At 44.0% G+C, this 26,700-nt stretch overlaps 1 protein-coding gene across 1 annotated transcript; it reads right to left on the bottom strand.

Annotated features, from left to right (window-relative positions):
- Nucleotides 1-6,525: 6,525 nt before the first annotated feature.
- E2F1 (E2F transcription factor 1) lies at nucleotides 6,526-18,637 on the bottom strand. Its single transcript, XM_075278785.1, has 7 exons — nucleotides 18,355-18,637; nucleotides 11,443-11,533; nucleotides 10,545-10,764; nucleotides 9,319-9,471; nucleotides 8,532-8,646; nucleotides 8,094-8,301; nucleotides 6,526-6,786 (listed from the first exon to the last, which is right to left on the bottom strand). The coding sequence occupies exons 1-7, from the start codon at nucleotides 18,592-18,594 to the stop codon at nucleotides 6,551-6,553; spliced, it is 1,263 nt and encodes a 420-aa protein (XP_075134886.1). The 5' UTR covers nucleotides 18,595-18,637; the 3' UTR covers nucleotides 6,526-6,550.
- Nucleotides 18,638-26,700: the final 8,063 nt, after the last annotated feature.

Raw genomic sequence — 26,700 nt, 5'->3', positions numbered from 1 at the left:
TTTCCAAAATGTGGGCCTCAGCCTAAAGGTATCTAATAATTACAGTAAAAAAATAACTAAAAAAAAATTATATATATATATATATATATATATATATATATATATATATATATAATTTTATATCACCGTAATGTAACCAGTCCATAGAACACAAGTGTCGTGTCATTTTGGCTGCACAGTGAATACCATAAAAACTCACGTCTGTAAGAAAGTCGCAGTTTTTCTACAATTCTACTCCATTCTGGATTTTTCTCCAGCTTCACAGTATATCGTACAGAGTTTTAAATTGTACCATTACAAAGTGTAATTTGTCTCACAAACAGTAAGCCCTCGTATGGCTCTATGAATGGAGTGATAAAAAAGTTATGGGATTTGGAAGGCGGGCAGTCAAAAACAAAAATAGAAAAATGCCTGTGGTTAGAAGGGGTTAATGCAATGCTTTGAACATACTCTGTTAGGCCGTGTTCACACAGGGTTATTGGACCAGATTTTGACGCGGAGGCCGCCTCAGAATCCGGTCCAAAAAACGGCTAGCTACGACAGGACACCGGTGCAGTGCATCGGCATCCAGTCGCAGCATTCGGCTCCGGATTAGGCCCAAGTAAATGTGCCTAGTCAGGAGGGAGGTGTCGCGCTGTGGACTCTGCGCCGGAATCCGCCTCAAGAAAGGGCAGGTTACTTCTTTTTTTCCGGGAACAAACTGCTCACGGAAAAAAGAAACCCATTGAATGCAATGAGAGGCGTTTTTTTGAGCCGGATTCTACAGCAAAATCCTGACCAACAAACCCCGTGTGACCCCGGCTTTAGAAGGGGCCCTTGATGATAAACTGACCACTAGGTGGCACTCTAGCAATCTGCTGGTGAACCTGTTATAATTGTTTTATTTCCCTGCAGCGCCTGCACAGGTATAATTGTACAATACATAGTTCTAGATGAGACCAACTGGATGTTCATGGATTATGTAGCCCTTACTAGTCAAGGGGGCATTTGAAGGGTCCACCCTCTGTAGTCCTGGGTCAGTTCTAATGGACAGACTGGTGACAAAGAGGCGCATTCATGTCCTCTGACATCCGTGTTATTATATCATTCTAGCACACAGTAAGCTTTGCCGGTCTGCGCCCCAGTGCCAGAGATATCTGTGCCATTAGTTTGGGCGCTGATACCACTTCATTGTCAGAGGGGCGGGACTTACAGCTCAGCATCATCGCTGGTCTGTGAGGGACGTCTTCCCTGACAGTGCTTCTCCATAGCCTTGTATTGTCAGGGGGCATTGCTTACAATCTAGCGGTGATACTAAGCTGTGAGGCCTGCTCTTCTGACAGTGCAGGGATATTGGTGCAGAAACTAATGGCACCAATATCTCTGACACCAGGGTGCCTACTAGCAAAGTTAATAGTGTGAATAATTTTTTGGCAGTATAAAATACCGCAGGTGCCAGAGGACATGAAAGGTCTTTAATATTGGCAACAGCAGGTAAAACTGGACACTGCAGGCACTCACTGGACTGTAGCAAAGCCCTGTAAGTCAGCGCCAGTCTGGAACCAAACTGGTTTAGTGAGTCTATAGCTGTCCAACTGCATGGTGTGATCTATGACTAGTCGCTATAGTATGGCACAACATACAGTAGGTCAGAAGATTTCCCTTTAAAATTAAGTTCAGAAAAAAAAAAAAAAAAATTTAGTTTGGGGATTCACCGTCACTTGGGCAGCTATTTTTTAACCCCTTAAGGACGCAGGGTAGTTTCTACGTCAATACTTTTTCATTTTTTAACTTCCCTGCCTTCCAAAATTCCTAACTTTATATTTTTCTGCCCACATAGCTATGTGAGGGCTTATTCTTTGCGTGATGAGTTGTACTTTCATTTGGTAACATTTTTGAGTACATAAAATTTTTTGATTAGCTTTTGTTAATGTTTTTTGGAGGTCCATGTGAAAAAAACAAAAACCCTCACAATTCTACCATAAGTTGTTGCATTTTCTTTTTACGGCGTTCACTCTGCATTATAAATGGCAAGGCAGCGTCGTCCGTGGAGACATTACGATTACGACAATACCATAGTTACTTTGGTTTTATTATGTTTTTTCACATTTACAAATAAAATGTCACTTTTTGAAAATGAGCGATTTTCCTGGGGTCACCATATTCTGACACCTGCAACTTTGTTACTGTTTTGTTGATGGAGATATGTCAGGGCTGTTTATTTGCGGGACAGGTTGTACTTTTCATTGTTACTAATGTTTCTGGTGACAGTAACCTATCTATCTACAGGGCTGGGGTGATATGTTGGGTTCTGGTGACCCTAACCTATCTATCTGCAGTGCTGGATTGATATGCTGGGTTGATATGCTGGGTCTGGTGACCCTAACCTATCTGCAGTGCTATGTCAATATGCTGGGGTCCTAGTGACACTCTCCCTTTAAAGGAGATGGGATGTGTATAGTGCTATTAACCTCTTCGTAGTGGTTTGCATTGAAGAGTCCAAGCTGACATATGGAGACTTACTTACAGACGCATTAAAACCAATTGACTAGTCACATGTTTTTTGGTTTGGCAGTGAAAAACTAGGACATCGCTATTAGTTAGGCTGCTGCGGCATCATCATATCTTAACACAGAAGACATACAAAAAACATTTCTCAATGACTTATTAGTTTTTCTTGTCTTCTGTGATCAGATATCCCGCTGCAGCGGTTTAACCAATTGCAGAAGTTCAGGTTAACTCGGCTACATCTGTATGAATGAACAGGATTACTTTACTGACACATCGGAGATATTTTACAAACTTACACGCACTCCAGGATAGTTCCGCTCTCTTGTAGCCATCATCCCCCCAGTCTTAATGTTGTGCCAGGGGAATATATAGCACCTCACAGCTTCCGATGTGCGCCCATTAATTGCAGCCATTGTTTCTCCTCTCCAAGCAGGAAGACATCTGTCGTACGAACACAAACCACTTATTTCCCAATCAAGACAGAAAAGGAACAGAGAGCTAAAAATACGTTGGGTGTAAAGACTTGGAGAATTGCAGTCATAACAATCGCTCTTAATAGGGGCCATAGCGTTTGTAGAGAATGATGGCGCGGCCTAGAGCACTATTCTTTATATACAGTATATACTATAGCCCGTACATGGCCTGTTTACAAGGACAATGACATCAATCTTACAGAGAAACGGCAGACTGAGGAGAGCTCATAGATTTGGATTTTTATTTTAGCTTGCTATTGAAGGGATTTAGTAATAAGGGATCCTAAGAAACAGCGCCTCCATTGTTCTTGGGTTGCATTTGATATTGCATAGTGGATGACAGAGGCTACACGCATTCAGTCCCATAGTATACCAATACCAAATCCGGATCAGGCCGAATAAGCCGGGGCAAAAAAACAAGAGGGCAAAATATCACAAATATTCATTCAAATCCCAGGTTCAACCATCTAAGTCTGCCAAAACGGACAAAGACAGAGTATGTCTTTGCTCTTCTGACTGTGAAGAGCTACGGAACCGGAACCGATAGCGCTTTACCCGGGGCACAGATCGGGAAAGCCGACAGTGCGCTGAATTCAGCACACTGTCTTCTTTCCAGCAGTACTGCCTGTGCCCCGGACCATGAAAGGTCCTCTTAAGGGGTGTTCCCCTATTTGTACATACTCTGTCCTATAGTTAGGGGTTAAGTGTCTGATTTCTGGCCCAGCAGCTGGGTCCCATATTGATGAGAGGGATGGGGGACTGAAAGTCCCCCTAAGGGTCCATTCACAAAGAGGAAAAGGTGAGGAATTTAGTGTGGAATTTCAGCGCTGAAAAAAAAAAAAAAAGCCTCCCATTGATAGCTACCCCTAAGGGCTCATTCACAGGAAGGGGAGGGGGAGCGGATTTTGGCACCGAGAGTGACGCAGGGAGCCGCGTCACTCTCGGGACAAACCCCCTTCCCCGCCACGACCATCGCAGTCGTGGCTTCCCCCTCCGGAGTCAGCTCAAATGAATGAGCCTACTCTGGAGGTCGCTGCCACCAGGTAGAATCCGCCTGAAGAAAGGAAAGCCCACTTCTTTTTTCCGCTAGCGGCAACATGCTGCTGGCGAAAAAAGAACGCTCGTGGTCTCCATAGACCACCATTGTACGGAGGCGAATTTTGAGGCGAAATCTGCTGTCAAAATCCACCTCCTTGCCCCTGTGATTTGGATATTCTGCTGCTGCTTTGGAAAAATAGAAGTGACGGATAATGTGACTGATTTTAGTCCGAATTTGAAGCTGAATCAATCTCAAAATCAGCTCCAAGTTACCCCATGTGAACATACCCTTAGTACACGACCAGCACTCCATGGATAGAGGGACGACAGAGGAACAAACAAGGTAGGAAGCCTGAGGAACAATACTGTATATGGCGAGACAGAAGCGGTTATCTAGGATGGTAGGAGCTCCTCCCTGCAAAATATAGTCCCATACAGTAATCAGTCAGTGACAGCATTTTGCAGGGACTCCTAGCATCATAGATAAGTGTAATGTTAGGAGTCTATATCCCTGTATACTGTGCAGGCCAGGAAATCCATTGCACACAGAGTTTTTCATGGCCGAAACTTGGTTGTGAATAAGGTCTTAGTTTTGTTTGTCCTACTAATTTTTTTTTCTTCATCCCAGAAGTCTTAAGAATATTTAAGACTCTAAACCAGACGTCTATAGAGATCTGCTAGTGATTTAGCTGACAAGTTCCCTATAAACTTAATCTACACAAGTCTGGATAACACAAGTAACACAGATTATTATATCAAATATACTATAATATAATATACCACAATAATCCTGCACACACACAGTCCGGCTACGTGGAAAGGAATAGAATTGACATAAATGCTGCATTTGAGGAAAAATTTACAGAATTTCTTGTGCAAACATGTATTACCTTCTACTTCTCTTCAACCATCGCATCTGATATCTGATCAAAAGCAAGCATCAGATGGCCCTATCTGCTTACATAGAGCGTGGACTGACGCCGTATCATGAAATTTAACCCCTTTTATGTCTTTCATATATAGACCACAACACTGAGCTGAAAATCTCTTTATTGGAAAAGAACAAGATTTACAGATAACTTAAGCCGAGAGATTTACCAACACATTGGCCATGTCCGCTCCAAGGGAACATCTATGGCGAAGTGCTATCCTAAAGGACCAGGGGGACGGAGGGAAGAAACACACGCTTATAAATACTGTTTAGAGACTAGAGGAAAGCTAAGTGCAGAATACCTTGTGCCTTCATGTACGTCTGTACATAAGTATCGTATCCCTAGGACTGGACCAAGACATCTTCAGTCAAGTTTTTAGAACACCGGGACTCGTGTATATAAAAGAAGTGGTCAGCGTTGTACACAGCCATAAGATACCAGGTCATGTGACTGGTTGCCATGTATGACACTGTTGGGGCAGCTTTATCTATAAGGCCCAAAGTATTTTCACACAATGTTATAGTCCAGGACCACTAAGTCTATGACCACATCTGAGTCAGGCAACTAGAACTGCAGTCAGTGGAATCCATTGGACCTCATGTGACATCACATGGTCACATGGCCTGATCGCGCCTCAAGTGAATGGGCCGAGATGTGATGCCAAGCACAGCCCTGCACAAATGTACGGTGCTGTGCTTGGTCAATACTGAAGAGGTTGTAGCACCCAGCGGAGTACTGCATGGCCAGGGGTCCCTACTGATCTTTAATGACCGATCCAAGGAATAGGTCATCAATTATGTATCATGGAAACCCCCTTTAAGGAAGCAGCTCTTATACTGTAAAGATACTCTATATAATATGTGGGTTACTCTTGCTAAATGCCAATACAGAAAGCTGCCACCATGCTGCAGGACTTTACTCACCATGCGGCCCTAACCTCTGTACCCTGAAGAAACCTGCGACTTCTTGTGGGTCATCAGTCTTCGGGTGAAGGACAAGTATTATTCTTCTGTTCACTATTAACAAATAGCTTTAGAATTAAATAAATTATAATTGAACACAAATCAGGACGTCGACACTGGAGACACACTAAAGGGAGTCTGTCACCAGAACCAAGGATACCAGCCGCCCCTGTATGGTTTAGGTGACCCTTACCTGAGGGCTGGCATGACATGCTGGGGTCTGGTGAGAGACTCCCTTTGAAGGGACAGTTAAAGCAGAAATACATCAAGAACCCTCAAAAAACCAGCAGATCAGCTTATATGGAGATCATAATTCAGCAAACCAGAAGCCAGAGCTGCACGTTCCAGAAGCTCGACGGGTCTGCACAAGTCTTTAGGAATCAACATAAAATACAACTTCGGTTTCTTGTGGTATATTAGAGACACTGATCACAAGATTACTCGGTGTCGGGTATATCCTTGTTTAGGACTCCAGCAGCTCCATGCAAGTGCTATGATTATGCTACAGTGCACACCGTCAGAAACGACTGCTGTAAGTGCGGATTTGTTCATTATATAGAACAGGGGAGAAAATAATTCATTTTCACGGACACGACGTACGGTGCGAGTAGCGGACGTTAATGCGGAGCTGGAGTTGCTAAGTGTAAAGGCCGTTTCAGTATTCATTGCACAAGTCCAGAGATGTCAGGTCGCTAAAATCACAGTCGAACAGTTCGCTTACACCCTCGCTGTTCTCCAGCCCAAAGTGGTACTCGTGGGAGAGGGGAGGAGACAAACTGATGAACTCATCTGAAAGGAAGTCTGGCAGGACCGCGGCGGTGACAGGGGACAGGTGAAGGTCTTCTGTGGAGTAACTCAGGGGGAGATCTGTCTCCGGCGAGAGCAAAGACTCTGGAAACAAGTACGAAATATATTAGTTACCAGGTTTGGTAGTCACATCTACAAGTGAGGGGGGGGGGGGGGGGAAATAGCAACGGAACTACAAAAAATATCATCAAAACTACTGAGGGGGGGGAATATTAAGGCTCATTCCATACAGGCTTTATGTATCACAAGGTAATGCACAAACCCAGAGGAAGAATGTAAACTATGTATAGAAGTACACAGAAGGTCTATAAATCGACAGAGCAAGACATAAACCATTCTGCCTGCACAAATCTTAAACTGTGTGTGTGGGGGAACTCCTGACACTGTCTATAAGGAGATTGAAGTAGTTCCAGCATTTGGGCGAGCCTTATGGCATCTTCAGTACGAGGCACAGCTAGGTACATTGCATTGTGCCACCTGAAGGAGACCATAAATAGTAAAGCCATGGAAAATACCTTTAGGCTATAGCCACACATTGCAGCCTGCTGTAGGAGGTTAGCAGCAGGACAGACCCGCTCGCAGCAAACCAGCTGGTTTTTGTTGCAGGTTTAACCCCTGTTGCTGAAGGGACTTGCCTGCAGTTAACCCCGACAACCTATAAAAAGAGTGTAGGGCTCTCTCTTTGCAGTAACCTTGAAGTTAGGGCACATTAATGTTGCGCTCACTGCAGCCGATAATTTATTAACATACATGAGTATCCCTATGAAGTACTATTGTGAGTACAAAATCAAGTTGGATAAACTGAATACTTTGATAGGATTAAGATTGCAAGAATGCCGTTATTAAGTATAAAACATTTTATTGTGTGTGCATGACATAAAAACCTCAGGTCAGTGGGATTCTGCAAGGAGGCCTATGCAACACCCAAATCATACTGGCGGCGTAAGGTATTGCACATCTTTGTTAGGTGACACAGACAGTTGCAATACAATTTTAGCAGACCCAGCTAGGTACAAAGGGGCCACAACACTCACCCATGTGCCATGTCAGCTGAAACATGGGTGTCAGGTGTTGAACCCCCATGGTTTTGCCTCATTCAATACATGATCCTCTAGAATAATGGTGCAACCATGTGAAGTCCTGTACACCAAAAGTGAAACTGGCTTAAAGACTAGCCTATCTTACAGGTGCATTTCATGCCAGTGTGAGCTGTAGTATATATGTGGGGATAGCCCTCTGCCAAAAAATGAGCCACTGTTGTGTCAAGAAACTGGACTGAGCATAAACCCCCTAGTTATGTTCCTTCAAACAGCACAATAGAGGAACAATACAGTCACTTTACCGAGGAGACAGCACTATGCGGTTTCAACATACAACAGCTGGATACTTACCTTGGTCACAAGGAAGCAACCCTATACCCATGTCCTGAGAAGGTGTCAGCGCCGAGGACCCATTTGGGCTCTGTTTGCTGGGCGAGTTGTCAGAAGAATTAGGAGCTTTGGTAGGGCTTTTAACTGGACTGCAAACCCCAGAAGAGTCATCTGGACAGAGGAACACGTCAATGGGTCCATGGGTGCTCTTAAGAGAAATCTGCAGGGCCTGCAAACAAAAAGCATCCAAAATACTGGGTTATAGCAATGACAACATAATCTACGTCAGATTCAGGTCCTGTACAAGGAGGTGCACAGCTTTGCAGCAATATGGGTGGTGCTCTGCTCCCCTGTTGGGCTTGGATACCCCTGACTTATTTAGGTATTTGCCCTTAAAAAGGCTGTTTACTTTTTGTGCTTCCCTAGTCCGGGCCTATCAGTACAGGCTCTTCTGCTTACCTCTGAAGGATCTGAAACTTGCATCTGTGTTTCTGGAGGGGCTTTAATCACCATCAGCATGCGCTCGGAGGGGTCAGCTATACTACGGAGGTCCTGGCAAGTCACATACCCCAATGTACAGGATGTTAAGGAAAAGCCAAAACTTAAAAACTTCTTGATATAATTTCAAATATGGCATCACCAAGCCATTAAGCCTACATGGCTTCCAATAATAGAAAGTGATGGTCCATCCTTAAGACAGGTCATCAATCTCACTGGGGCTCAACCTCTAGGACAGGGGTAGGGAACGTACGGCTCTTCTGCTGTTGCAAAACTACAACTCCCAGCATGCATACTTGCTCTGCTGTTCTTGGAACTCCCATGGAAGAGAATGGAGCATGATGGGAGTTGTAGTTTCGCAGCAGCTGGAGAGCCGAAGGTTCCCTACCCCTGCTCTAGGATATCAAAATACTTAGTCATCCATAGGTCAAGGTAATGATTAGAGATGAGTGAGTACTATTTGAATAGCATAGCAATAGCAATGAATGGAAGCGGCCGGCACGCAGGGGGTTAAGCGGCCGGCCGCTTCCATTCATTCCTATGCGTGCGTGCTATTCGAAACGGGAGTTTCGAATGGTACTTGCTCATCTCTAGTAATGATCAATGACAATGATAGGGCATCTTAAAAAGCATTTTCCAGGAAACCTCATTTAACAGGTGGCACCTCAGAATACATTCTTCCAAATCTCCATTGTGACAACAATAAGGTTGAAAGACAGTATGAGACGACTTCTAATAGAAAGGATATTGTTGGCTCTCAGACTCCTCGGTAAGAAGTTTCAGCTGTGTGGTGCACATGTGAAGCAGTTCATCTAAGTGCTGCTCCGTGGTCAGAAGCTCCTGACAGTCTTTGGCCAACATCTGGTATCGAGAGTTAGACTCCACCACGGATCTGTTCCCTCTGAAAAACAGCAGGTGGTACATTGTATAAAGGAAAGGATAGAAAAACGTGGTTTGTTAATAATGCAATGGCATCTTCACTCACATTATTAGTATCTACTTTGCCAACAAAACACTAAAGTGTTTTTCTGGATGAAGGTATTTATATACTAGATAGATGAGAACTGTGGGATCCTTGGTTGGCCCCTCCACCAACCTCAGGAATGGTGCATCTTGGTATCTCCACCAGCCATAAAAACCACAGCTTGGAAGTGCCCTGTGCCCCATTAAAGGTTCATGTCACACCTGAGCAGGGTTTTTGGCAACATTTGTCATTGCCACAGATTTTGGATTAAAGAGGACCTTTCATGTCGTGTTATATACGGTCAGCTTTACCGGTAGGTTCCCCTTTAAAGAGATATCAGTAGTTTCAGTTTTGGCATGATATCCCTGCACTGTCAGATGGGCTGGCGTTACAGCTCAGAATCATGACTAGGCGCTCAGGATTGCACCCAAAACTTCAAGGCTATGGAAGTATACTATCCAAAGGGTGAGCCTTCCCCTTCCAGCAATGACGTTGCGTTGTGAGGCCAGCCCCTCTGACAGAGAAGGGTGATCTAAACGAACAGCACAAGTTTCTCTATAACTGGGGCACGTACTGGAAAAGCTGGCGGTGCACTGAATTCGTTGCACGGTCAAGTTTCTAGTGGTATATAATACGGCCAACGTCAGAGGGCATGAAAAAGCCTCTAAGAGCGGTGATCAAGGATGCCCAATGTCATCATATCTAGACTCCTCCTAGCCATGGTCTTTCAGCTGGGGGTCCCAGGTACCCAGCTCCCTATTGTCAGATCCTTACCTATTGAGTAACTATCACATATACAGCGGATTTGGATGTGGCACTTCTTTTATTCTCATTTACAAAACAAGACTTTTAGTAATAGAAGATGGTACGGTATATACTCGAGTATATACGGTACTAAAAAACGAACTGGCAGTAAAGTAGAGAGGACAGAAGGTAGCGATATATGTCAGTATACATTTCTTTACAGCCCTCCCTAATAATTTGACAGAATTCCCATTTCTAGCACTTACAGCCACTGGATGTGGTTTTTAGATTTTTTGGTGATCAAGTGGATCCCTTCCAGCACATTGGTGATGTCATAGATCCTCCTCTTCTGCACATTTAGCACCTGGGCAGCCCAGTTTAGATCGACCACCCCATCGGCAGACTTGCTAAGAAGCTCCAGAAACCTCTTGGTTGTAAGGTTCAGTGAGGTCTCGTATCGGGATCTCTCTCCTGGAGACTTCACACCTACAACAAAGAGAGTCAGGACATGTTCGAATAGAAATAATAATGTAAATATAGTCTCAATATTATAGTATTTCTTATACAGTATTATAAGGGTTACGGCTCAAGAGGTGAATGTATCATGGAAGTCACTGTCACCCCAAGTGTCATCCAGTTATGCCACTGCAAACTCGACCGCCATCATGTGCATGGGATCTTATAACATCTTGGTTTGTTGTTTAATGTATCTTATGAAGTTTATGCGTTGTTATCTTTGCTTAGCTACAATGACAACATTTTAATTTCTCTTTGTTGGGATTAATAAAGTTGTATCTTATCCAAGATGAAAATCTGCGCAGTAGTGAAGTAAATGAAACAAGTGTGAAGCAAAAAGAAAAAGCCTGACTATTGATAAATTTACATACAGGAATTTTGTACAGATTTTGACTCAGATTCTATCTGAAATCCAGAGTCAAATCTGACTCAACAGGAGGCAGAAACCAACGCTGAAAAGTAAGTGGCCTGCTCCATCTTTGCACAGATTCTGAGGCAGTTTCGGCCACGGCACCCACATAGCGGGTCTATAGCTTATTAGCCCCATTCATCTGACCCAAATCAGCAAGCAGGACTCTCTAGGGGCAGAAGGTGGAAGTGTGAACAGACAATGGCGGGTGACACCTACTATAACCCAAGTACACAAACCTCTAGCAGGATTTCTTGTCTTTCCACGCGGTGTCTGAAGTCCTTCTGCAATATACTTGTGTCCTGCCTCCAAATCCAACTTTCTTTTCACCTAAAACAGAAGAGGGGGCAGATAGTTAATAAGGGAAAGGCAATAGGACTTGTCTTATAAGGAAACCTTGCACCCCATATGACAGCGGTGTAAACATGGCAGTACATGGAGTCTTCTCTAGTCCTGTATTATGGAGCATTCTGAACTCTGTAAGCCGATATAGGGTATGTGATGATATATTATAGGAACGTCTCACATATGGGCAATGCTAAAGGTTGTGTCACATATCTGGATTGTTGATCACGTCCGTTGAGGTCTGTATTGACACCAACCAACACTACAGTAGGTGCCCCTCTCAATTTGGGACTATACAGATGTGCCGGAACCTTAAGAATTGCCATACACATTAGGTATTAGGTGGACTCATATGTCAGGGTCTTCTGACTTTCTCTCAGTGGCAGAAGGACCAGGCAAATGGATTTCAACATGCCCAATCTTTCTTCTATGGGAGATAAGAGGTGCCTGGCTGTGGTTTTCTCCAGTACACATGCATGCTCAGCTGTACCATCTGTGCACGTGAATAGGGGAGGTCAGAAGAGACAGCTGTTGGCCAAAGGAGCATCTGCCTGACAGCTACGCAACGTGTATTGCCAGCCTTACGCCGATTACATCAGCCAGGTGTTCCAGTCTGAAAACTATAGCTGCCGCGTTCAGTTTAACCCCTTATGATATTCACGTATTGATCTCTGTGACAGCAGACGCCATGTTTGGTCAGCTCCCTGAGAAATAGAGAGATACTTGATATGCTGTATGCGGCCTAGTAGCACATTTTCTGCAGCACTCCACGCAACAAATATAATTATTTTGTGTATTTTGCATTCGAGGGTTAAATCTGCAGAAAGACTACACATAAGGCAAGGTTAAAGCCTGTACAGCACAGACATATTTCACAGCTTGTGTCATACACATTGATGCTACATTGCAGATTTTCCATCCGCAAACCCAGATGGAGAATCCACAGCGTTCGCATTACTTGCAGATGTCCCTTAAAATGCGAGTTCATTATCAGCGAGCTCCATGTACAATATGGAGAATCTGAATTTCAGGCATTTGCTGAAGGCAGAGACTTTAGAGGTAGTACTGTGATAGACATGCTTCTCTCCTCGGACATACCTCAGCGCCATGAGGAACACGTTTGTCTCGCTAGACGCCACACCTTGGCTAACATCTGCTCAATGAATTTCTCCACCACAGCCCATGCTGGTTTCCCAAGTTCGGAGCGTGGGTGAGAGTCTTCCACCAACCTATCCCATATTTGTTTCTCCACATCTACAAGACGCTCCCCTACAAGCCTGCCAGAGGGAGATGCATCACATTACACAGACATGAGAAACCCAGTGAGGGAGGGGGAAGCGACTTATCTAGAAGGAATCCTACATCTCTCTCATATCTCTGTAGACAGAGGGGCCAGATATTAGAAAAACATGGCCTTATCAGAATCACTCGTCAATGGCTTGTGACTGGTATTGCAGGTCATAGCTTCACCAAATTAAATGGAGCGATGCTGCAATGGTGCGAACAACCAGGGGGCAGAGGTGGTACCAAAAATAAATAAATTAAATATCTATTTCTAATCTTGGACAAACCCTATAAATCATTCTGGATTCGGTTTCCATTTTTCTAGGTACTATAAGTGGTATCCATGTCCTCAGATACTGGAGGGAATAAGACCCAAGATATTGCTGGAGTCCATTTATCTAGAGATGTCTCATGTGCAGATGGTTTTATGTCTCAGCAGTGATGAGGTAAAGTGAGAGTCTCTCCAGGTCAAAAACCTTTCCCATTATTCACACGAGACGTCGCTCCAGAGATTGCAGCCTCTCAATATTAATGATTAAACTACATAATAAACTGAACTACCAGGCCGGGTCACCTGAGGACATAGTCTAATTCTACTATACAGTGAGAGAGAAGCTGAGCTCTGTGATATATAGGGTTATATAATAGAGGAGAGAAGCTGAGCTCTGTAATATATAGGGTTATATGATAGAGGAGAGAAGCTGAGCTCTGTGATATATATATAGGGTTATGTGATAGAGGAGAGAAGCTGAGCTCTGTGATATATATATAGGGTTATGTGATAGAGGAGAGAAGCTGAGCTCTGTGATATATAGGGTTATATGATAGAGGAGAGAAGCTGAGCTCTGTGATATATAGGGTTATATAATAGAGGAGAGAAGCTGAGCTCTGTGATATATAGGGATATATGATAGAGGAGAGAAGCTGAGCTCTGTGATATATAGGGATATATGATAGAGGAGAGAAGCTGAGCTCTGTGATATATAGGGTTATATGATAGAGGAGAGAAGCTGAGCGCTGTGATATATAGGGTTATATGATAGAGGAGAGAAGCTGAGCTCTGTGATATATACAGTCCTATGAAAAAGTTTGGGCACCCCTATTAAACTTCATTTTTAGTTCTAAATATTTTGGTGTTTGCAGCAGCCATTTCAGTTTGATATATCTAATAACTGATGGACACAGTAATATTTCAGGATTGAAATGAGGTTTATTGTACTAACAGAAAATGTGCAATATGCATTAAACCAAAATTTGACCGATGCAAAAGTATGGGCACCTCAACAGAAAAGTGACAGTAATATTTAGTAGATCCTCCTTTTGCAAAGATAACAGCCTCTAGTCTCTTCCTGTAGCTTTTAATCAGTTCCTGGATGAAGGGATTTTGCACCATTCCTCTTTACAAAACAATTAATATCACTTTTCTGTTGAGGTGCCCATACTTTTGCATCGGTCAAATTTTGGTTTAATGCATATTGCGCATTTTCTGTTAGTACAATAAACCTCATTTCAATCCTGAAATATTACTGTGTCCATCAGTTATTAGATATATCAAACTGAAATGGCTACTGCAAACACCAAAATATTTAGAACTAAAAATGATTAAGATTAATAGGGGTGCCCAAACTTTTTCATAGGACTGTAGGTTATATGATAGAGGAGAGAAGCTGAGCTGTGTGATATATAGGGTTATATGATAGAAGAGAGAAGCTGAGCTCTGTGATATATAGGTGTCACGGAGCGAAGGTATACGTCTTCCTCCGGAAGGTCTTTTGAATCAACACGGACGCAAGAGGTCGGGAGACAACAGCAATTTATTGTAATCCACAAAGTTAGTAGCCGGCGGCAGTCACATCAACCGTAATAACAATAAGTCCACAGAAGTCACAATCCAATGATAGCTTTGGCTCCTTGGTCCTGTAACTAAATCCTGGCTCTCTGCAGAGCTGTGCACAGGCCGGCTAACACATACTAACTGCTAGCTACATACTATATACTAAGACTGTTACATCCTATATCTGTGGGTGGGAAGGGCTGAGTCACAGATCCTTCCCCCCTCACCTATACCAAGGAGAGCAGACTCCCTGTCTCCTGTGGACAATGCACCATCCAACATCTTCTTGGAGACACTGATCAGATTATCTCCACCCATTGTCCTCACTGGTCCTCACTAGTTAGAGGTATTTGCATACAATGTGCTAACACACTAGACCCTAATCAGCCAACTACACATTGATGTATACAAAAGGTTAGAGAATACATTCCACATGAAATATATATTACACATTGCCTATAGTATAGACTCTAACCATCCCGTGACAATAGGGTTATGTGATAGAGGAGAGAAGCTGAGCTCTGTGATATATAGGGTTATATGATAGAGGAGAGAAGCTGAGCTCTGTGATATATAGGGTTATATGATAGAGGGAGAGAAGCTGAGCTCTGTGATATATAGGGTTATATGATAGAGGAGAGAAGCTGAGCTCTGTGATATATAGGGTTATATGATAGAGGAGAGAAGCTGAGCTCTGTGATATATAGGGTTATATGATAGAGGGAGAGAAGCTGAGCTCTGTGATATATAGGGTTATATGATAGAGGAGAGAAGCTGAGCTCTGTGATATATAGGGTTATATGATAGAGGAGAGAAGTTGAGCTCTGTGATATATAGGGTTATATGATAGAGGAGAGAAGCTGAGCTCTGTGATATATAGGGTTATATGATAGAGGAGAGAAGCTGAGCTCTGTGTTATATAGGGATATATGATAGAGGAGAGAAGCTGAGCTCTGTGATACATAGGTTATATGATAGAGGGAGAGAAGCTGAGCTCTGTGATATATAGGTTATGTGATAGAGGAGAGAAGCTGAGCTCTGTGATATATAGGGTTATATGATAGAGGGAGAGAAGCTGAGCTCTGTGATATATAGGTTATGTGATAGAGGAGAGAAGCTGAGCTCTGTGATATATAGGGTTATATGATAGAGGAGAGAAGCTGAGCTCTGTGATATATAGGGTTATATGATAGAGGAGAGAAGCTGAGCTCTGTGATATATAGGGTTATATGATAGAGGAGAGAAGCTGAGCTCTGTGATATATAGGGTTATATGATAGAGGGAGAGAAGCTGAGCTCTGTGATATATAGGTTATATGATAGAGGAGAGAAGCTGAGCTCTGTGATATATAGGGTTATATGATAGAGGAGAGAAGCTGAGCTCTGTGATATATAGGATTATATGATAGAGGAGAGAAGCTGAGCTCTGTGATATATAGATATATGATAGAGGAGAGAAGCTGAGCTCTGTGATATATAGGTTATGTGATAGATGAGAGAAGCCAGCTTTGCAGATAGATAGGTTAGGGTCACCTGAATCATACAATGTGTTCCACTTGTGATTTTCATCTTCCATTGCAGATAGATGAAGGCATTTTTCAATATGCAAATGAGCTCTTATCTTTGTATCTTACCTCTGAGGAGCAGGACAACCCCCTCATTACTTCAAAAAACTTATTTGCATATTGACAAAAAAATGAGGCCGCTATTCACAAGCAGAACACAACATTCTGAACGGAATTTGTCCCATTTAAAGGGTTTAGGCCACAAAACATTTGCCCGCTCTCCATAGCATAACATTGTCTGATCAGTATGTGAACTGACCACCGAGACCCCCACTGAGAACGGAAGGGGGGGGGGGGGGGAGAGGGTCAACAATGTATCCTCTGTGTTATAGTGCTGCGGCATACCCAACTTCATCCTATGGATCTGTGATTCTTCTCCAATCTTTACCTACAGGTCAGTTCTATTAGAACATGACGGAGTAAGGGAAGGACACGACATATGATCATTTACACAGTGTGGCGGCACTACTCCTACACGAGGCCCACTATATGCAGTATAGATTACAAGATGGAGGAGAACATCTGAAACTTTCTCACATCATAAACTTGACCCTTTACCTGCAGCTGGTAGATAAGACCATTCAGTGTTAACCCCATTCATTGCCAGACTGTACGCACTATTCCAGGGTGTCGTATACCGTCATAATGGCAGGTTTATAGCTGACAGTAAGGGAAGCTCAAAGGTTGTCTCAGCACAACAGGCCATCCCTGTACTACAGGCACTTAAATATACCCGGAATATGGCCGCTCCCATACAGACCCATGTGTGTCTTAAAGGACCTGCAGCAGATGTATCACTGACAATATAACAGGCCAATAGAACAAAGAAGCAGCTGAACAGAATTATTCAGAACGGTGTATGGTGACGGTCCTCTGTTATTCCTACTGGAAATGTATCAGTGAAAAGGGTTTGTTTTCTCTTTGTTTTTAAATATAGATTGTGAGCCCCATATAGGGAGATATATATAGGGATCACAATGTACATTTATTTTCCGATCAGTATGTCTTTGTAGAATGGGAGGAAATCCACACAAACACGGGGAGAACATACAAACTCCTTACAGATGTTGTTCCTGGCGGGGTTCGAACCCAGGACCCCAGCACTGCAAGGCTGCATTGCTAACCACTGAGCCACCGTCTGTTTTTGTTTTTTATACCACACCTTCTCTGTGGGTTTTTAGACGTTGCACCTCAGGCTTTTAGGTTGGTTCTGACCCCGGGTCACATCCAGGGTTGCTCGGTCTCCTCTCCCGTTTGCAGCACTAGTTACCTGTGCTATAGGGGTGGCTTTATTACAGTCTACCTGGAAACACCCTTTAAATTGACAACTGGTTGTTAGCACTTTGCTTGTCAAAGGGGCGTGTCCTCAGTCTGATCTGATTGGACACACGCCAAACTAGAAACAACCAGAGGTCAATTTATTTGTACATTTCTGCAAAGAATAACAAAGGCCATGTTCACATCTGCATTGTTTTGCCCGTTCTGGATCATTGCAGGACCACAAGGATGGAAAAGCGCTCCATCTAATGACAAACACCAATAGTCCCTAATGACTAGTCCCTAATCCCTAATAATGGGCAGCATGGTGGCTCAGTGGTTCGCACTGCAGCCTTGCAGCGCTGGAGTCCTAGGTTCAAATCCCGCCAAGGACAACATCTGCAAGTAGTTTGTATGTTCTCCCCGTGTTTGCGTGGGTTTCCTCTGGGTAACGGGACTGTTGGTTGACCGGTTTTAAGATTTGGGAAAAACTAAGGCTCGTTTCAGATCTGCGTTCGGGCCATTCCGTTCCCCTCTCCGCATGAAAAACGTGGAGAGAAAGTCCTGCAAGCAGCACTTTTCTCTCCGCATTTTTTGTACGAAAACCACATGGACCCCTATTATAGTCTATGGGGTCTGCGGGTTTCCTATGGAAACTGATTTCTTATGTGGATTAGGTTTATGTATGGGGGGGATCCCATGCACAGATGAGAACAGGGCCTTTTGTTTTGGGATTTCTGATGGACTCCGTGCCAGGTTTCTGATGCAGACGTGACCGTAGCCCGGTGCCATGACGCCCCCAATGCTTTGTTACAGATGCAATTAGACGACAAGGACCCTTTATAAAATTAAGAAAAATCATATTACCGGAGGCCGTCCAAGGGTTGGCTTCTGCCCCGCACATCCTGGGCTTGGTCCTTGTGGGGTTGTAAAAAGCATCAGTTCAGCCTCACTGAGGCCGGCGTTTGCGGATCCATCTCCAGGGACGTCCGGAGTCGATATAATGACAATCTGCTGTTCGGCCACATGGATGGTGCCCCCGCTTTCCCAAACTGTCCCAAGTTCTCCTTCGACGCATCCATAAGTGACCCCAAAGTCCTGGGACATGATCAGAGGGGTTATTCCCTCAATTTCCCAAAAAGCCCTCGTCCCATGTTCTTAAATCACGGCCAATCCTACATCGGAAGGAACCTCCAACCAGACCCGGCAGTCTTCAAGGAGCAACATCCATATCTGGGAAAAAAACAATTGTAGAAAAAAATTAAATTAAGTCATTTATCAAAACTTGTCTGAGTTGTAGTAAGACAAGGGAGGTAGTCCCAGCAATGTATACATACGTGAGGTCATGGGTTGTGTCCGTGCCAGGAAATCTATAGAAGGTCAACAAAGGGGAGGGGGTTTAAAGCTCCATCGCGGCCAAGGATCCAGGAAGGTTATAGCTGGGGGGTGTCAAAAATACCCCAAAAATACACAGAACACTACAGCCACCCATGTACTAGGTCCAGGACAATACAAAGCCCATTCAAAGTCAATAGGAAGAAGCAAAACTGCTGCAGAAGTCTCCAATCTATAAATACATACACAGATATCGCCAGCAATCGATCAACAGATCATCTATCGCAAAATTCCAAGGACTAGGTTCACAAAGTGCGTGTAAAAAAGCCGCATACAATCCGCATGGGTCATTGATGTCGCCGCAGTTAAAGGCCAGTTCACATCAGACGTCCTGAGACATCACAATCCACTGACATGTGATTGACTCATTGAAAGACAAAGTCTCCAGGCAGTGTCCGGCCGGGGCGGAGGGCAGTGGCGGCCGAGCCCGTTGTCCCAGGAGCGCTATTGTTTTCGCCCCCCAGCTGATCCCCGGATCTCCCAGCTCTCGCCCATTTGCGCGCCAATTCCTTTTTTGCCGCGAAACTTTAGCCTACGTCATTGGCGACTTGGGATTGGCTACTGGGGTCTGATGAGACGCGTCGGATTGGCTGAGAGGCAGTTCGAAATGGGCGGGCGGGAAAGAAGGCTTTGATTGACGCGGTGAGGGACCAATGGAGGAAGAGAATGGAGCAAAACAAGAGCAGGGATTGGTGACATGCACGGCGGTGGGCTGGCCTGTGTGTCCTGACAGGAAAATACAGTCTGGTAGAGAGACTATAAAGGAGGATGAATGGGCAGTGATGTTTACTGCCTGAGAGAAGTTTCCATAGAGCTGCGGGGAATGTCTATGAGAGTTCTATAGTATTAGCATTTCTAGTGACCTGACGAGTCATGTATATACATGTATATGCCCACATTGTGTGTGTATATATATATATATATATATATATATACACATATATATATGTGTGTATATATATATATATATATATTATATATAAAATCATTAAACTAAGGCCTGACATAAAATAACTCCCAATTTTCAAAGGACTGAAAGAAGAACAAAATCCGTAGTGTGCACGGTGGTGAATTTACCTCAAATAAGCCACAAATCTAACTGCCCTAATCCTCGCCCCATTCCAAGGTATCATACCCCCTTGTGGGCCATACACAATATAATAACCACCATAATGTCCCCCTTTTTAGCCCCCACACTATAATGCCCATTACTGTTGCCCCCACACAGTATAACTAATTTCCCACATAGTGTCGCCCCCACAATATAATGCCCCCTTATTATTGCCCTGCATAGTATAAATAATGCCCCCACACTATAATACAAGACTTCTCCCGAGTTGCACCACTTCTCTGGAATGCTCTACCCCGGACAATCAGATTAACTCCCAATTTCTACAGCTTCAAGCGCAAACTAAAGACACAACTTTTCCTAATGAAAATCCGTCTGTACCGTAATTAGAATTCCTAAAACGAACCCTCCTCTGTACACACTCCCACATGATATGATGCCATTTTAGGCTAACGTTATATGTCCAAGCTCCATCCACATGTTAAAGGACACGACTGGTGACGGCTCATAAAGTCTTATGTTTATGTAATGACAGTCACCTCTATTACAAAATTGTCTGACCTCTGTATAAGCAATGCCGCCCCTGCTACCTCTTGTGTCACCCCCTCTACCTCATAGATTGTAAGCTCTTGTGAGCAGGGCCCTCAGTCCCATTGTGTGAAGTAACTATTTCTTTCTTATGTATCTTTTGTCTGTACAGTATAAATAATACCCGTCATATTGTGTCTCCCACACTATAATTCCCCCTTATTGTTGCCATGCATGGTATAACTAATCCTCACTGTGGCCCTCACACTATAATGTCCTCTTCTTGTGGCCCTCACACTATAATGTCCTCTTCTTGTGGCCCTCACACTATAATGTCCTCTTCTTGTGGCCTCTACAGAAAAACGCACACCAAAAAAAAAAAAAAAAATCTGGTCTTGCTTGGGGGCAGCAGGAGTGGTGTAATGATGTCACTACGTTGCCCCTTCCTACTTCCAAGCTGCCAGGAGCAGAAACGGGCAGAGTGGTGAAAGAGAGATCGCACACCAGTCATAGCTTCCCATTTGTCCTCGACTTTATGGGGGACTTTATCAAGCCCTCTACGTAAGAAAACTGGTGTAAAGGGGTTGATAATGTTCCCCCATTAAATTAAAATGTGTCATATTTTTGGTGCAAGGCGCCCTCTTGTACCGAAGGTACAACACTTCCCCCGTTCTGTGCCTCGCTTGCCACTTTCCACAAATTGGTTGGATCAGGGCAAGTTATGGTTTGGATGTCTCAGCCCAAAATATTGACTATAACGCCTGCCAGTAATACGATGGGACTTATACTATCGAATTCCTGACTGGCTTAGCTCTTCATTCTGACGCACGGGTGTGCAGTGATTTAGGAAGAGTCTGGAGCTTCTTCATAAATTGACCTTTCTTAAGACTCTCATATAAAAGCCAGCCTTAATAAATCGGCCCCTAGCTGAGTCTGAGATGAAGCCAGCCATCCACCATCCAAGACAAAGGGTCTGCACCCCAAATCCATGAATGAAGCCCCAACAGACTTGTGTTACCAACTCTCCATTTTCTTTATTGGGGCTTACAGGACGATCATCTGCACTATCCCAGTGAATTGAATGGAGTGTTGATCACACAAGAGCACTGGAGCTTCATTCAGAAGGACTTTTTGAGCTCCCCTTCTCCAGATCGCTGGAGGTCCCAGCAGACAGACCCCCAGTAGTGGAAGGGGCACATTGTGTAAGTTCTGGGTGACAGACTGGCCGCTGTCTAGTAGGAAGACTTTAGTGCTGAGTGTTCATCTGGGCAGAGCACTTACAAGGTTACACACTGAGCAATGTGATAAGCAGATAAGCTACCAGCAAGGCATTAGTCATGATATCATGTACACGTATGCACTCTGTATGTAACACTGCATCCACGACAGCTCGGTTTAGGATACCACATTTGTATTTTGTAGCAAATCGATAAGTTCCCTAGACTTGAGTACATCATACAGTTTGTACTGAAAACAATGGGCTGTCTGTGGAATACAAGGATGTGTTGGAGCTATACATGCGACTAGTCACTGGAATGAATGGTGGTCTTTGTTACGCTAGGGTCACACCGGTGTTGCCTCTCAGTTGTTCTGGCTTGTTGGAGGAGCAGAACACTATATAGGCGGATCGCTAAAATAGCGGCAACACATGGCTCAATGACTATAGTAGGATCTGTCAAAGTCTTTTACCTCTGACGAATTTCAGGCAAACTCTGCAATGGAGTCTCAAATAGATTCACAGATGTGAACATAGCCTAACATTGATGCATTGGCTCTTCCCAGCAAGAACTCCTTCATCAGACTGGTTAGTGTCCCCCCGCTATAATGTAGACATGTCCCAAACTGGTGATGCCCTAGTAAACAACCCTTTTAAGGCCTTATTCACACATCAGTGTTTGTATGCCAAAACAGGAGCAAGAAGAGGTGCAGATCTTTCCATTTATCTATATGCACTTTTGACTCTTGTTCTAGCGAACAAACACTGATGTGTGAATAAAGTCGTATATAGTTGTTGATAGTGATGGTTATGGGTGCTAAGGAGTTTTAACAACCTTAGGCAGGGTTCACATCTGCGTCTGGTATCCGTCCGCGTGCAAACAGTTTGAAGAGAAAAAAGTTTGGTACAAAAAGGATTCCAAATGGTTACTCATTGGATACCCATTTTTTAGACGGATTAGGGGGCCTTCACACTTGCACCCCTATTTCCGCCCGCCAAGTCTCTGTCCTATTCCCCAGGGAAACTGCATAGGGGACGACTTCCCGGAAGTCAGTTTTAAAACCTATTCATTTGAATAGGTTGTAAAAGAAAACCGCCGGTGTGCGTATGCAGCCTCTCCGCGGGGAAACCGTTTTTTCAGGCCAGACACAAAGTCCTGCACGTTGGTGCAAAAAAAATTATACAGTTTGGTTGGTGACTGTCTGGAATCCTTATTTTTAGCACGAAGACAAAGTCCTGCAAGTTCTACTTTTCTCTCTGCACAAAAACAGCAGAAACCAGACGGAACTGATTCCGCCATGCTACACGTCCCCATCAGGGTGTGCCGATATGCATCTTCTGCAGCCCATGGTCTGGCCAGAGACCCCGGGGTGGTAGTAGCCCCCAGTACCTGTCCAGTATTGAGGCCTAGACGGACTTCCTCTATAGACTACAATACACATGTTTTGCAGTCTATAGTGCTGAACCAGGATCAGTGCATGGCTGGTTCAGGTTCCCTAGGGGAACACCACTAAACACGACTGCAAGGTGAAGCGCTCTGCACCACCATATAGGCTGTTTTTTTCACGAGATTCCTCACAAGTTAATTCAGATCAAATGATATTGGAAAATTTTGCGAAGCTACCGAATTGAATTTTTGAAAAATTGTCTCAACCCTTCCACCCCTCAGATCCCCCATGATGAGATTGCGGGCTCCAAGCTCCACAGACCTCTGTCAACCTACCCCTATTCCACATAGGGATAATATGTGCGATGTACTGCAACACAGAAATATTGCAGAACATTGTACTGGGGATCAAGAGATCCCGAGTACCCATCCCCTTGATGGAAAGAAAAAATCTAAAAATATAAAAAAAAAACAATGTAAAAACATATTAGTGATCCTCATGTGTGTTTGCATTATCCAAAATTAGTGTTATTTATCCCCAGTTCCAGTCCTCTTTAGGAACAGGGGAAAAAAAAAATAAATTGTAATATACAAAAAAAATACATAAATGTAAAAAAAGAATAATTAGTTACCCCATAAATAGTGTTATTTATCCGGTACGTCACATGTCCTCGCTGTATCTCCGTCCCACCAGCGGCATTATGAACCATAGCAACTAGCAACTAAACAATATATGACGGCATGCTGGTTATGTAGTGAAGAGACTACATACTACAACCTCTCCCAGCATCATGACCAGTGGCGCAACTAGGAGTGGCGGGGCCTTGTGGCGAACCTTTGACACGCCCCCCCCCCCCTCCCCCAGGATGAAGACCTTAACCAACCCCCCCCCCCCCCCCCACATTCCTACTCTGGGGTCTTTTCAGAGTATAATAGACCGAGAGGGGGGATACAAACATAAACACTATTACTTACCTAACCCTGCGCTCCCCGCTGTTGGCTATCTTCAATGACTTCAGGGACGTCATGTGACCGGTGGCCTGCATCGTGATGCATAAGGACGCAGATTCCGGTCATGTGACGTCTGAGACGTCATACAAGTAGGCCCCGAAGCCTTCGCGGAGCATGGAGAGGTAAGTAACACTGTTTGTTATGTTCACTTACCTCTCCTGGGCCTCCGATCATTATATTCGGGGTCTGAAATGACCCCCCCCCCCCCTCCAAGTATAATAATGATGTTTGCGGGGCCGCGGTAAAGGCCTATTAACAAAAAACAAACAAACAACGCAGCGGTAGCGGCTGTTGCTGGGACCCCTAATGACCCGGGCCCTGTGGCAGCTGCCTCCACTGCTTCCCTGGTAGTTACGCCACTGATCGTGGCCAATCTGATATGGATGTCTTATCCTAAGGGGCTCATGGTATCCAAAAATTCATCACTGATAAACCAGCCCAGATAATTCCTTTACAATTTACATTGTAAGCTCTTTCGGACACGTCCTCCCATGTTGAACGTCACTGGATGTTCACATACGTGCTCCCACCTGTTAGGGTAAGTTCACACTGGGTTTTTTGGGCAGGAATTTGAGGCCGTATCTGCCCTTATAATCCTGACCAAAAAGATGTCTTCCATTGAAATCAATGGGAGCCGGTCAGTTCTTTTTTCCGGCAGTCGTTTGTTCCGGCTCCTGGAAAAAAGAAGCATCATGCTCATTCTTTCAGGCGGATTCACCTCGCAACATCCGCCTGCAGACCCTCCGACCAGGACCATTCATTTGGGCCTAATCTGCAGCAGAGTGCGCGACTGGATCCCGGTGCACTGTATCGGCATCCAGTCACAGCTACCCGTATTTTGGTCTGGAACCTAAGATGGCCTCCACCTCAGGTTCTGGACCCAAAAACCCCGTGTGAACTTACCTTTACAAAGTACTGTGGAAAATATTATCACTTAACAGATATTTCTACCGCACAATATGATCCGGGAACACAATGAAAAAAACAAAAACAGACAGACTATTGTGAAGGTAAGATTTATTAAATTATTAATATTCCATATTTACAATTTATTCTCATTGGAAACCACAGACATAACAGGAGTTACATTTTTTAGGTGGACTGAATTTAAGAAATAATTTCATTGTCCTTTCATGACATTACAGTACATACGATATAGTGACGTTGGGCTTAAGTCCTTACTAACACCCAGATGTTCGGTGGTAGAACTACAACCCCCAGCATGCTCTCACAGGTGCAGGGGCTGTTGTATTAATGGAGGGAATTTTTAAAAGGGGTTATCCGGTTACTGATATTGGTGGCCTATCCTTAGGGTAAGCAATTAATATTAGATCTGCAGGAGACCCCCACAGATCAGCTATTTGAGAGTGCAACTCCCAGTAATGTTTACAAACCACGACCTGCGCTGTGCTGCCGTACAATCTGAAGTGGCTAGTGTAGGTATTGCATCGCTTTACCACTGAAGTCTATAGGACAGCACTGCGGTACCTACAACCGCCACAGACGAGTAAGCATTACTGAGAGCCACACTCTCTCAACATAGGTGATCTGCAAGCGTAGCGTGTCAGACCCCCGCAGGTGTAATATTGATCACCTATTTTAGGGATAGGCCATCAATACCAGAAGCCGGAGAACCTCTTTATTGACTTTTCTCATGATTGAGACTTTATCACCTATACACAGGATAAATCCAAGATATAGCCTTATCAGCTGGGTCCGATCAGTGGGAACCCTACCACAGATCACAAGGAGGAGGGTTCAGGGGTCCTGTTTGGGTGGAGCAGTGGATAAACAGTCATTCTACTTCTTTATTCATTGACGGCCAAGTTCAGAATACAACATTCAGCTATCTCCAGCAGTACCATAGCGTGTGAACGTAGTTGTAGTCAACATACTTGGTCTCCCCACCATTTAAATAGGGCACATGAGACTGACACCTACTTTGTAGATGGGTTACAAAGCTGCAATCTTAGGAAATAAATTTAAAAAGTAGATACAATTATAAAAATAACATCAGAAATGAATAGTACAGGCGAATATAAGAAACTTTGTAATATATCTTATTAAAGGAAACTGCTTCTTTCTCCACTTATCAGACTGCTCTCTTCCCCCTACCCTTCACTTAGCCTGTTATCACTAATAGGACCTGTAGAGGACCCAGAGAGGAGATGGAAGGTCGGCCGCACACAAAGAAATCTCATTCCACCATAAGCTTATGAGTGCAAGTCTATCTACACTCTGATAACAGACGATGGGCTGATAAATGGAGGACAAAACAGATCTCTTTAATAAAGATATATTAAAAAGTCTCTTATATTCACCTGAACTAAACCACTAAGTCAATGTGTTTGGCTGTATCCATAGGGGGCATTCATACGGAGGAAGCTGGCACTGATTCTGGCGCGATAACAGAATCCACGCGGAAATAAAGCCTCCCATGGATTCCGTTTTCCACACGGAACCCAATAAAATCAATGGGAGGCCTATTCCGCATGGAAAACGGAATCCATTAAAGTCAACGCAAGGCTTTATTTCCATGCGGATTCTGACGCGAGTTATTGCACCAGAATGAGTGCCAACTTCCTCCGTGTGAATGCCCTCTTGGGT

This window comes from Leptodactylus fuscus, chromosome 6 (genome assembly GCF_031893055.1).
Source record: "Leptodactylus fuscus isolate aLepFus1 chromosome 6, aLepFus1.hap2, whole genome shotgun sequence".
Classification (NCBI taxonomy): domain Eukaryota; kingdom Metazoa; phylum Chordata; class Amphibia; order Anura; family Leptodactylidae; genus Leptodactylus; species Leptodactylus fuscus.
The sequence above is the reverse complement of the archived record's forward strand: the minus strand, read 5'-3'. Positions and strand labels throughout refer to the sequence as shown.

Excerpts from the sequence above, each read along its gene's own strand:
- E2F1 (XM_075278785.1), bottom strand. The coding sequence starts at position 18,594 with ATGTCCCAGGACTTTGGGGTCACTTATGGATGCGTCGAAGGAGAACTT. Across the intron at positions 9,472-10,544 it reads AAAAACCACATCCAGTGGCT|AGGGAACAGATCCGTGGTGG; the intron begins GTAAGTGCTAGA and ends GCTGTTTTTCAG. Across the intron at positions 8,647-9,318 it reads GAGGAGTCTGAGAGCCAACA|ATTGGGGTATGTGACTTGCC; the intron begins ATATCCTTTCTA and ends AACATCCTGTAC.